Source organism: Hippopotamus amphibius, chromosome 2 (assembly GCF_030028045.1).
Source record: "Hippopotamus amphibius kiboko isolate mHipAmp2 chromosome 2, mHipAmp2.hap2, whole genome shotgun sequence".
NCBI classification, from domain to species: domain Eukaryota; kingdom Metazoa; phylum Chordata; class Mammalia; order Artiodactyla; family Hippopotamidae; genus Hippopotamus; species Hippopotamus amphibius.
In genome coordinates, this window is record NC_080187.1 from 57,750,745 (window position 1) to 57,764,072 (window position 13,328).

The 13,328-nt window shown below is 44.6% G+C and overlaps 1 protein-coding gene across 2 annotated transcripts in view; it reads right to left on the reverse strand.

The window, feature by feature from the left end:
• DOCK5 (dedicator of cytokinesis 5) overlaps positions 1-13,328 on the reverse strand; it is a 97,821-nt gene that overhangs the window by 18,078 nt on the left and 66,415 nt on the right. For both annotated transcript variants that reach the window (XM_057724415.1, XM_057724416.1), the window contains 6 exons: positions 12,730-12,834; positions 7,653-7,794; positions 5,613-5,694; positions 4,451-4,535; positions 3,710-3,796; positions 1,482-1,658 (listed from right to left, as the gene is read on the reverse strand). In XM_057724415.1, the coding sequence (XP_057580398.1) occupies positions 1,482-1,658; positions 3,710-3,796; positions 4,451-4,535; positions 5,613-5,694; positions 7,653-7,794; positions 12,730-12,834 (678 nt within the window). The remainder of the gene's footprint in view (positions 1-1,481; positions 1,659-3,709; positions 3,797-4,450; positions 4,536-5,612; positions 5,695-7,652; positions 7,795-12,729; positions 12,835-13,328) is intronic.

Below are 13,328 nucleotides of genomic sequence, written 5' to 3' on the forward strand. Positions count from 1 at the left end.
GAAAAAACACACACTGAAATCATTACAGTATAAAAAAAAGTATTGTATTCTGTGTCCTAGTATTGAATTCCATTGTAACACTGGAAATTATTACTAAAACCTAACATGGGCAAGCTGGAATTTCTCTCTGGTGTTGAGTCTTTCCCAGCTGCTGAGAATAGTAAGTCTGAAAAAGACTGAGAGGTTGAAGAGAAGACAGAGGAAAACAGATCACTGTAGCAGCAGTCACAGAGCACTGGTAAGCCCTGCTCGTCAACAACACTCAAATTGGGACTTCCCTGGCGGTCCAGTGGTTAAGACTCCACTCTCCCAAGGCAGGGCACGTGGGTTCGATCCCTGGTTGGGATACTAAGATCCCACAAGCCAAAAACCAACCAACCAAACAAACAAACAAAACCACTCAAATCACACATTCTGTTCCAAGCAGGCAGAAGGAGACAGGAAGAAAACCGACATTGATCAAGCCTCCACTACATGGCAGGCGTTGTATGATGTTCCTTATGTACAGGAAGTCTCCCTTAAGCCCCTCGCCACTCCTGTCAGTTATGTATTTTCCTCACTTTTTTCAAATATGGGGCTCAGAGAGGTTAAGTATCTCACCCAAGAGCACACACTGGCCAATGGGAAGCTAGAACTGGGGCATAAGAGTGATGGATTCTGAAGCTCCTGGTCTTCCTAAGTCATTGTGTACAAATGGGAAAAAGAGAACCAGTCCTCTTAACCTCTGCTCACCCTCCCCATCCATCTCTTCTTCCCACTCACTCTCCATGTTACTCAGCAGGGGTGTAACTTGCTTATGTATATTCAAGAAGAGGTCCCCCAAATTATTTAGACACTGAAAACATACCTAGCAATTAAAAATCCTGCCTCTATTAATTATATGTAACTGAATTTTACTGACTACATTACTTCCACTTTAAATGCTGCTACATCCAAACCCTGTGCAATGGATTTCCATGTGATGAGCATTCCATTCATGTTTTTCCAGAGTAACAGATATGACACTTAGTTGAACTAATTTAACTGTAGAGCCAAGGCCAGCGTTCACCCATACAGCCAATGACACACCATGTCAGGGGCCCAAATAGAGCATGGCTCTGTGTTTCCCACAGATGCTGCTTCCGTTCCGGGACATCCTCAGATCTGGGGTCCACTCATGTGCTTCCTACCTTCCAGGGGAGAGAGGGACTGGGAAGAGAATTCACAGCTGGTGAATCAACCAGAGGTCTATCAGGTTGATCTTCTGGTGACTCTACCAGACAATGGCCTGACCCTGGCTGGGTGGCTGATGGTCTCCAGGAGGTATGAGGTCAGGGGGAGGCTTGTCATTAATTTCATTTGCCCATTCATGAAGTGGGGAACGTGAAAATCTCTCAGAGAAGTCGTAAGAAACGAAGTCACCATTGCACAACGCTGCCAGAGGAGGCAGGAGAGACACGCCAGACCTGGTGGCCCCATGGGGATCCCGGGTCACAGCCCACCTTCTCATAGTTGGAGTAGCCCCCCATGACAGCCGGGTCCACGATGCCACTAAGCAGCATGGAGAGGGGATGCACGGAGAGGGACCGATCCCAGGCGTGCTGCTGGACACAGCTGCTGATCCTCTCATTGGTGAGCTCCATGGTTTCGATGGCGTTCTCCAGAGGACTGATTTCCTCCTATAACAGACAGCATGACAGGGGAGAGACAACGTGAGCTTCATGGCCAAGACTGGGAAAAGCCCAAGTCTTCCACTCAAAGACACACAATTCCCACCAAGCAATGGAGAGGTGACATTTTGCTTGTCACAGTCATGGTTTGTTTGTTTGTTTTTGGCCCGCACCACGTGGCATGTGGGATCTTAGTTCTCTGACCAGGGATCAAATCTGCGCTCCCTGCAGTGGAAGCGTGGATTCTTAACCACTGCACTGCCAAGGAAGTCCCAAAGTCATGTTTATTAATAAGGATAGCACACTTATTTGAAATGGTGTTGGTAAGCTGCAAAATAAGCTATTTAAAAATCTTCTTAGAAAGTACAAGGGTGATTTAAAAATTGGAGCTATGGTAATGATTATTTCTTGCAGTAAAGTGTCTACGGAAATTTTGAGAAGACAAAATTGGAGATGTACTAATGATTGTTTCTTAGGCAAATCTTCCTCAGAGATTTTCCAGATGATCAATGACAATAGAGGAGCAATATATCTGATCCAAGACACTTTTGCACAACCCAAAACATTCACTGGTAAGAGGTTTGATGCTCCTTTCATGAGAAAAGGTAAGTGATTTTGGAAGCCACACATCCAGACCATACATTATGTCGCCTTAGTACAGGTTTCATCGTTAACAGGAGTCAGAAATAGTAGGATGTATTAGAATAATCAAGCTGGATTTTGGATGTGAATGAAATAAGATGCAATATGGATTCAGAGAGAGCTCCTCCTGTGGAAATGTCTTCCAAACCAGATTCAAGAAAAATCATCTCCTTCTTCAACTGACCCCTTATCAGCAAGCATGACCTCCTACTCCAGACTTGATTCCAAAAGCCTCTGTCGAAAATCATATTCAGACTTGAAGAAGAATCACTTATCACTAGCAGCATGGAACACACTGAACTTCAGTTCAGATTTGTTCAAGACATATTTCTTGGTTGCTTATTTCATGCAAGTACTGTGCTGAGCACCACGGTTACAAAAGTGATGAAGGTATAATTCATGGCTGGGAGGAGCATATGGTTTTTACAGGGTTAGGGTGGGGGTAGGGAGGTTTCAAGGCATGTGAGCATGGTAGGCAACTCTTTAGAAATAAGTCCAGGTTGTGACAGAGCACAGAGAAAGGGCATCTAACACAGCTTGGGAGTATCAGAGATGGCTTCTTGGAGAACCTGGTACCTAAACTAAATCTCAACGGGAGTTAGGTTAGAAAGTGATGAGAGGGCATGCTGGGCAGAGAAAATGACCCAATGTCGCAGAGGGTTGACATAGCAGAGAATGGGCAACCTAGTTCCAGGAGATTCCATAGAAGATGAAGTGGAAGAGCTTAGTCGCAAAGACCTTGGACGCATGTGCTGGGAGCATGGGCTTTCTGGTCTAGGCACTGGGGAGCTACAGCAAGGTTTTAAGCAGGAGAATGATAATGGTCAGGTTTTCACCATGGAATTCACACTCTGAGGCAGGGAGGAAAACAGACCTATAAAGCCAAGGCAGGGAGGCCAATCAGGAGGCTTTTTCAGTGGCATCAACCAGAGATGAATGAGGGACTAGAAACAGAGTATCATAGTAGGAGGGCGGTGGGGAGCGGGGGGTGGGATTTAATAAATATTTAAAAAGGTAAAGCGAACAGCTTTGGGGAGTGATGAAGATGGAAAAGTCTAGGATGAATGGTGATGTGATCAGCTGCAAATAAGAGGAAATGTTCTTGGAGAGAAGAAAGTGATTGACAGCAAACTCAAAGGAGGAATTCCAAAAATGTTTTGGGGCACTGACAGGACCCTTGAGTAGACAACACCCATTTGGTCATAAAAGAGCCATTCACTGGGAGTAACCTTTAGGACTGGTGTTGTAACATCAGTTTTACAAAGGAGTTCTATTCTACAAGCTTGTCTTTTATTTCTCTTTTGGAAAGTGAAGTGGGCCAGAGGAACTAGTGAGAACCGGAGGGAGGATTTAACAAAGGCTCTTATTCTACTTGGAGACAGAAAGATTTTTCTGAGTTCCACTTTCAAATGACTTACTGTCGAAATCTGTTTGACCTCAAACCACTTGAGAATCCCAGGGAAGGTATAGGCAGTCGTGTACGTGGTCCTTTCAATCCACATGGTCTAGTGGAAGGAAGGAAAGTAGGAAATGTTGGTCAGTTCCCAGGCAAAACAGCAAAACTCCCAGGTTCAGCTGAGATTCTATTCTCTCTCTTTTTAATTTTTGTTTTATATTGGAGCATACTTGATTAACAATGTTGTGGTAGTTTCAGGTGTTCAGCAAAGTGACGCAGTTATACATATACATGTATCTATTCTTTTTCAAATTCTTTTCCTATTTAGGTTATTACAGAATATTGAGCAGAGTTCCCTGTGCTATACAGTAGGTCCTTGTTGGTTATCTAGAGATTCTACTTTCAGTGCCTCCTTAGTGAAAGGGCCATATTCTCCCAAACTTTTAAGGATTCTAAGTGTTTAAAGCTGAAAGGATTATCTGTTAGGTCCCCCTCACCCTCTTCGATGGGAAAGTTGAGGACCAGAGAGGCGTGATTTGCTCAAATCAAGGTCATGGTGGTGGCAGGCCCAGGAGTGGAGCCCAGTTCCTGGATCCCTAGTCTAGAGTTTTCCACTGAGGGGATAGCCTGCTGACTAGGTAATAAGCACATGCACCCTTTATCCCCAGGGCTGCCATCATTTCTGCTGTAGGTGCTGGTTGGGTGGAAGGCCACTGTGAATGTCAATTTCATCTTGTTTTAGAGGCCAAGGGGGTGGACTCACAGCAAACTCATTGTCAGGATCCTTTTCTCCTTTCCGGAACGGCCGAGAATAACTGAACTGCTGCACTTCATTGGCTCTGTAGTAGCTGGGGAAAGACACAGCCACAACGCTGGGGTTTCTTTCTTACAACAAGCACTCCTTCAACAAAACCTGGGACACATCTTTCTTAGACTAAGTCAGATCCACTAAATTATCTCAAAACTGACACAGTCTCCACGATGAAGGCTGAGACGATGCAGAATTTGATTATTTTCTTTAAACATTTTTGGCTGCACAGTGCTGCGTGTGGGATCTTAGTTCCCCAACCAGGGATAGAGCCCATACCCCCTGCAGTGGAAGTGCAGAGTCTTAACCCCTGGACTGCCAGGAAAGTCCCCATAATTTGAGTTTATTGCACATCTTAATTTTATTAATGATGAATCTATCTCATAGCTTACAATTTTGAAAGGCATATGGATTTAGGTCCATATTTGTGGTCTCATTTGTGTAGTTTTCTAACAGTCCTATCAATCCTACTAGCATTTTACCTTCATCCTTCTGAGTGGAATAAGGAACTGGGGGATCTGAAACCTAAGGGTGAAATTCTCAATTTCCTTCCCTCTGCTTAAAAAAAATTTTCCAAATCCCTTGAGTTACCAAGATCTCATCTTATACTGAAAATGGAAGGGACAGCTGCTGTGGTCTGAATATTTATGTCCCTCCAAATTCATATATTGAAATCCTAATGCCCAATGTGACGGTGTCAGGAGGTGGGCTTTTTGGGTGATAATTAACTCATGATGATGGAGCCCTCATGAATGGGGTTAGTGCCTTTATTAAAAAAGAGACCCCACAGAGCTTCCTTACCCCTTCCACCGCATGAAGACACAGTGAAAAGATGACTATCTATGAACCAACAAAGAAGGCATGCAACAGACACCAAATGCGCCAGCGCCTTGATCTTGAACTTCCCAGCCTCCAAAAATGTGAGAAATAAACATCTGTTGTTATAAGCCTTACACACCTCCCAGTCTACGATCTTCTGGTAAGGCAGACCAAATGGATGACGACAACAGAAGGTCTTCCAAACTGTAATAAATTTAAGGCTTTGGCTTGATAGACTTCTACATAAAAGTGTGAGAGAGACATATGGTTTAAAAAAACAAACCAAAAACCCACTTACTTTAAGATCTGCTCTGGAACTGGTTTATCCTTGTAGCTGGGCGGCAAGCTCATCACTGGCTTTACAGTGAAACACTGCATGTCTGAGGAGCTCGTTAAGGAAGGAAGAGGGCTGGGCCACGAAGCTATCACAGCAGAAAGGACCACCTGTTCCTCCTGCTTTACTGATGGAAATGGTTCCCATGCTAATTATTCCTTTGAACCAAATGCCAGGACCACATTGAAAATGGGGTTCCCTTACATATTACCAAAATGCCTTATTAAGTCATAGTTCTGGAACATTTTTTGGTCAGACACGTGGCAAACAACCTTGTCATAGGAAAACAGACATTAGTGAAATTTCAGGAAAACAGGTGATTAGAAGTTGTATTAAATCATTTCTTTCAGACAAGATCTCTCTGAATTAGCCAGATTCCAGAGCCAAGGCAATAGGAATTTCTTCTATCTTTGGATACTGTTTGTGTACCAAGGGCCAGAGCCAGGCACTGTACTAGGTGCTTTGAATACGTTCTCTCCAATAAACACCACAGTTTCCAGATGGATGTTATTAATCCCCTTTACAGATGAAGAATCCGAGGGTGTGAGAAAGCCCAGATCACACAGCTGGTAAATGAAGTTAGGCGTCCAACCCAGCTCAGGGGTAAGGCTTCCTTCTCTGACTTAATGATCTGCTCTTAGATATGACTTTTTCTGCCTTTACCAACCACGTTTCCAAATGTATAGCATTGAAACTAAAGTTTAAGGCATTGGGTCTAGACCTAACATTGACTCCCAGTATTTCTCAATGTGAAGGCTGCCATCCACTGGCACCAGAATCACCTGGAGATTTACTCAAAATGCAGAATTAGAATTCACAGCTGATGAATTAGAATCTCTCCCTGGTGATTCTTCAGTATAATAAAATCTGAGAACCGCAGGGCTATGCCTTATGCTACAAAGCTTATAGCTTACAAAGCATTTTCACATAAATGATCTTTTTATTTTGACCTTCACAGAAATGCTATTAAATACTTGGCAAAAACAGAGTTCCCCTCACACTTTATAGATGAGAAAACCAAGGCCTGGAGAAATTAAGCAACTTGCCAAGGTCAAATGACTATGCAGACGTGACTTTGAGCCGAGCTCCAGGACTCCTGTTTTTACATCCAATTCATGAAGACCTCTTTTCATTCCCACACCAAGGAGGCCCCTCAAGTGTTTTCTGAACCTCCACAACTGAAACAACCATTTTTCCCAGAAAACCTTCCTTTTCCAAGCATCCACTGTGTTAAGAGGCCACAATACTCTTCTCTGAAAGGCAGGTCTGTCTACTGATCTATCACTGCTGTCTGTCTTTCTGTAGCTACAGAGCAATCTATAATAATTCATACATACTGAACTTTTATTATGTATTTACCAGGCACTGTTCCTAGTATTTTACAGATACTCGATCTTTACAAGAACTCCAAGGGGAAGAATGATCACCATCCCCACTTTATAGATGAGAAAACTGAGGCACAGAGACATTAAGTTGCCCAAAGTGACACAGTAAGTGACAGCACTGGGACTTGAACCCAGGCAGTGTGCTCCAGAGTCCTGTTTCTTATTTGTCTATCATGCCATGCTGGCTCTGTCTTATTGACTTCTTTCAGAATACTGTTCACTTTTAAAACATCTTTATTTTTAAAAAAGCATGGAATTGGTTTTGCAATAAGACACTATACGTTACCAAAAAAGAGCTACACATCTTTACCCAGGATCCAGAATTCAGAACAGGAAGTCTATTCTCCTCAGGCTCTGCTTGTGGCTATAACACACATCCTTTCATACTCAACATTTGCTTGGCATCGCTCTCCTTCAGTTACATCAGAGCCCCACGCTAAGGACATTAGGTTCTCGAAGCTTTAACACAGAATGGGACACTGAGTCAGCATGGTTAAATGAGTCTGAGGCCAGGACCTATCTGCACGCAGGCACGGGATTAAACGCTCAGCTTCTCGGGCTGGGCTGGGGCTGCGGCAGGTTCAAGCGCCCCTGGGCTGTGACTTTGGGATGAGGATACACTGCTTTGGGGAGGCCTTGATGTCCTCTCCCGGGGGCGTGGTACTGGTCATCTTCTCAGCGTTAGGAAACTGGGTCAGCAGCCGCAGGCTGAAGTCTTCTCGCCTCTCGTACTCCTTCCCCCGGTAGATGAAGATCTTGTTCTGCAGGTCAGGACAGCAAGGAGAAGAATTAAGTGCAAAGCGTGCAGGGGTAACGGGGGAGCCTTGTCCTGAGGAAGCCACTGTCCTGCCCAGGCCAAGGGCAGTGCCCAGCCACGTCCTCAATGAACACCTGCGATGTGCCCCACAGCAACCATCATATCTGACAGGAGCTCACGGTTTCTTTAGGGAGTTAAGTCACAGATGTAGAAATGCTTCGTGCAGAGCTTCTCACTGAGTGGCCTAAGGATGACGGCTGGTATATACAAACAGTCTACACTGATCCACAAGGGGATCGGGAGTCTGTGCCCTCATGGAGACCCATGACGTCACCCAGCAGGCTGTTTAGCTTAGCTGATACGTTTCATGCCAAGAAATTTGCAATGAAGGACGTGCACTCATGTAATTTGAGGTGCAAGCTCCTTTCTCATCACGATCCAATAACAGTCAGGGAACCAGCGCTTTGAGAGGCACTGCCTTAGACTCGCAAGTACAGAGAGAATCAACACAACAGGTGAGACAGGAACAGAGGACGGGATTAATCTGCAGCCGTCCCAAGCCAATCCTGGAGATCACCGTGGACGGCAACACTGAAGTCTCATACAAAATAACTGCCCTCGATACTATTCTCTCCATTCCAAACTGCAGGTTTTTTTCTCTTTATTAAAAGTAACAAAATTGGATGTTTTGAAAAGAAATTTTCCAGGCCCCCGGCACAGAAGAAATTCCCCTCACAGCTGTTGCAAGTTCAAATGTCATCATGTTTTGAAGGTTCCTGCTCCTCTAATTGTCACTCAGATAAGTACTAAGTATTAAAGTGCACACATGATCCATTTTTTAACTAAAATCTGGGCCCCTACTGTCCTGTAAAATGTTTTTAAAATCACTTGTCCATTCACTCAACAAATATGTATGGAGCAAATGAGATATGCCAGACACTAGAGACATAATGATGACCCTGCTCTGGTGGAGAGAGAGAGAGAAAACAAGTAAAGAAGTAAGATAATTTAGATCATGTAAGTACCTTGAAGGCAACATACCTTCTAGGCTCAACACGGAGGGCAGTGAAAACTGCCAGATCTTTTGGAATTGATGATAAAATGTTTCCAAGCTGGGAAAAATTTATGTGACTGATGAAGTGAAAAGGATAAGGCCCAAGGCAGAACGTACGGAGTCCAAGTAGAAGAAACATGCTTGGGCGAGCTGGAATATGAAAGGCCTTGAAAGGCAGGTCAATGGTCCAAAGGCCTGAGAATTCACTGGAGGTTCTGGAAGGAGGGGGCAACGTGAGGAGGAGGAAGTATAGTCAGCCTAATCTGCCCAACTGTAGGGATTCCTGGCAAAACCCTGTGGGAGGAGGAGGAGCTACGGGGTCTGATGTTTGCGTCTTTGGTGTTCGGTGTAGACAAAGGGATGGGCGTGTTGGTGAGGATGAGGGAGGTGACAACCTCGGAGCAGGGAGAACAGTGGTGCCACCGGCAGAAGCAGAAGAGAAGGAGGCCTGCTTGGGGTTGGGGGAGAGGATAACACAATTTTATACATTCTGAGTTTGGGGAAAGAGCCCTTAACACAGAAGGGCACTTAGGTTGCATCATTCACATGGATTCTCTACTCTTCACACTGGCAACACATAACATCTATAAACTCCTGTACAGTTTACAAAGCACTCCCCTCTGCTATTCATTTCATTCTCAAATCAGCCCTGCAATGTGGGCCTTATTTCCCAAATTTCACGGTCAGAAAACCAAGATGCGGTGGTTACGTGATTTGGCCAAAATCACAGTCATCCAGCAGATAATTTAGATCCCAATTTTTCAACTTCAAAGCCTAGACTTCTTGTTTTCATTGAACCACTGCTGTCTCCTAGTTCATGCCTGTTATTCCATGTGACAGAATAGTCATATGTAACAAGCGCAGCAGCTATTAACATCTTACCATGAACGAGAGCAAATTTAAGACCAGAATCCACTGCAAAGCTCTGTCCCAGACCCTCTATTCTTGCTACTCCCATCTCCCTTGGCCACCTTATCCACAACCAGTGTCCAGGACATGGAAATAACCCACCAGCTTTTATCTCCAGCCTAGAACTTCCCCTTGCATTCCAAACCATTCGTCTATCAAATTGTTGACACATCTTTTTCAGATGTTCCAGATCTATCTCATATTGAGTATGTCTAAAGCCACACTTTCAACAAACAAGCTATAAAGATCCCAAAGGCCCTCTGCAGTCTGGTACCCACAGCTCTCTGACCCTGTGCTCTACCTGCCCTCACACATCCCCAGCCTCATGGCCTGTGAACCTGCTGTTCTCACTGTCTGGTCCCCTCTTGAGAGCTGCCTGCCTTATTCCCTCACTTGTTTCAGGGTTTTGCTCTGATGTCATTTTCTTACTGACGTCTTTCCTATTCTCTCTGTTTAAAACGGCACCCCCACCCCCATCACCTGCCTCTCCATTCACCTCCCCTGAGGCATCTTCTCTACAATACCTGTTGAGTGTCTACCTTGTATGAGGCACTGTTCTAGGCCATCTGACACACTCAATATTTTACTTATTTATCTTAGTATTTATTTATTTATTCGTCTCCCTAAGCCAGAACAGAAGCTCTACAATTTCAGGAATCTGAGTTTGTTTTGAACTCTGCCCCCAGGCCTATATTACAGCGAGGCCCACAGGAAGAGCTCAGTAAATTTTTGTTCAGTGAGTGGATTCATTCCCTCCTCCACGATTCTGTCCTTTCCCAGTGTTGCTATCTTGGCGGATGGCTCCATTGCCCCACCAATCATGCAGCCCAGAGAGCCAGGAATCATTCTTACCACCTCCCTCTTTCTCACCCTCATCTCCCATCAATCACCAAATATGGTTACTTCGTCTCCATCACATTCACCTTTCTACTTTTCTCTAAAGCCACCTTCCTAGGCTGGCCTGTCATCTCTTCCCTGAACATCTCGCATGGTCTCTAGGGGCTTATCTACACGCACGTCCCACCCTTTCTCCACACCAAAGCCAGATGACCTCGCCAACACAAAAACTCTGCAATGGCTCCCTAACGCTCTCAGGGTGCTGGCAAAACACACTAGGTAACCACAAAGCCCCATGCTCCTCCTACACTGCCTGCCTCATCTTCCCTGCCCACCCCCCCAGCTCCCTCCCTTCCCAGGCACTGGTCTTTCCCTCCCAGCCCCTGCCACGCCCTTGCCTGCTAGTTCCTCGGCCTGGAATGCCTTTTCCTATCCCCTTTACCTCCTTAACTCTCAGTGCACCTTTCAAATCATAGCTGAAGCAGAAGTTCCCTGGGAAGTCGTTCGTGACTTCCCCTTTCAGTGTAAAATTCTGTGAGCTTTGACGAACATAACCATGACCACAATTAAGATACAGAACAGTTTCATCACCACCCAAAATTTCCCCATGTCACTTTGTAGCCCAACCTTCCCCCCCGGCTCCAATTACCAGGTAACCACTGATCTGCTTTCCATCCCTATAGTGAGTGTTGACGTGGCCGGAATGTCACATAAATAAAATCAGAGAGTATGTAGGCTTTAAGGTCTAACTGCTTTTACTCAACACAATGCATCTGAGATTCATCCCCGTGGCTGTGTATCTCAGGAGTTTACTCCTTTTTTTCCTGAGTAGGATTCCACTGCATGGCTGTCCCACACTTGGCTGATTCTTTCACCAGCTGAGGGAGATGTGAGTTGTATCCAATCTTTAGTGATTATAAGTAACAGTGCTATAAACAATCATATACAATTTTTATGTGAACTAGGTTTTCATTTTACTCGCTTAACCAACTCATCTAGCACAGAATACCTGTCTTGGTCAGTTCTAACTTTATATTTGTTTGTGTGATTATCTAACTAACATCTCAGGACTTCCCTGGTGGCGCAATGGTTAAGAATCCACCTGCCAATGCAGGGGACGTGGGTTCGAGCCCTGGTCTGGGAAGATCCCACATGCTGCGCAGCAACTAAGCCCGTGAGCCACAACTACTGTGCTCCGCAACAAGAGAAGCCACTGCAATGACAAGCCCATGCACCACAATGAAGAGTAGTCCCAGCTCTCTGCAACTAGAGAAAGCCTGCGCACAGCAACAAAGACTCAAGGCAGCTAATAAATAAATAAATAATTAAAAACAAACAAACAAACAAACAAAAAATATCTCACCTATTAGGTTGTAAAATCCATGAGAGCAAGGACCACATCTGATTAAAATCAGCACTGTATCTCTCATGCTTGGCACACAGTAGGCTCTAAGCAAACAGCTAGTCAATGAATGAATGAATGAACGACTTCCTTATTAGGCACTGCAGGGAATGTATTTTCCTTTCCACTTTTTCTTTTTTTTTAATTAGGGGAAGGAAGATGGATAATATATATTTAAACATAGCTCAGCACTGAAAGAGGCTTCTTTTTTGTGGGAGAAAATAAGAGGGCTTTTTTTTTTTTTTTGGTTTGCTTTTTAGATTGTAAAATCAGTATCACATTATAAAAAATTTTGAGAAGAAAGATAAACATGGTCCTTCTCACTGCTACAACAAAACTGTTTTTATTTTTGTGAAACTTCTGCAGTCTTGTCCTGGGGATATTTGTTTTCAAACTAGCTCTAGTTGGAAATAAAATAAACAATTAGATACATCAATCCACACTTTCCCCCAGCCTGACCTTCAGCAACAGACCAGCGGAGGGGATAGTTCTGTTTTTCCCTTTTCCATTCCACCTGGAAAAAGTCATTTTACAAAAAGGCTGCCAGAATACCATAGGCGGCCAGGGGATGAAGAGACCAGCCGCTTAGGAAATGGTTTCCCTCCCTGACCTCCCACAGTGAGAACACGGGTCTCCAGCTGCTAACACGCTGGGCCCATCTGGAAAAGAGATGAAGACCTTCCCTCCTTCAGACTGCACGACTTAATGGCTGGGGAGACCACCCTCAGGCTTCTTACCCGTAGGAAAGAAGGAAAGCCCTGTCCATAGTAGCCAACAGCAAAATATTCAGGCTGAGGCCTCATTGCCTTAATGATGTTCTCATAAAACGAGGCTCTTTTTTTCTGGAAAACAAAACAAGACATTCCATGGGGAGGTTACAAGGGCACCGTTGGGGGGAACAAAAAGTTCAGACTATTTGCTTTGTTGTTTCCCATGTAACACAGAGAAATGAAAGGTCTTTGGAAAATATCTTGTGAGCCAAAGAATTTTATCCTTCCCTTGGATCGCAGGTTTTGGACCTGCATCTGTGAACGGGCCAGGGAGGGTCTGGGAATCCTTGCAGTTATAGGTAGAAAGACAGATGTGTGTGCATTCATCTGTGGAGGGAGGCACTGTTTAGCTTCCACCAGTTTCCTGAAGTGGGTTCAGGACCCCTAAAAGGTTAGGAAGCACTTTCTGAGATTCAGGTGGGTGGCTGCCCTAGAAGAGAGACATATGAGGAAAGAAAAAGAGACTTTCCAGTTCATGCAGGTGGTTTAGATTCCAGTCCTCAGTTCAGCTACAAGTGCCCAGAAGGTGGTGGTGATGTTCTATTTTTCAATATCTGGTACCACCT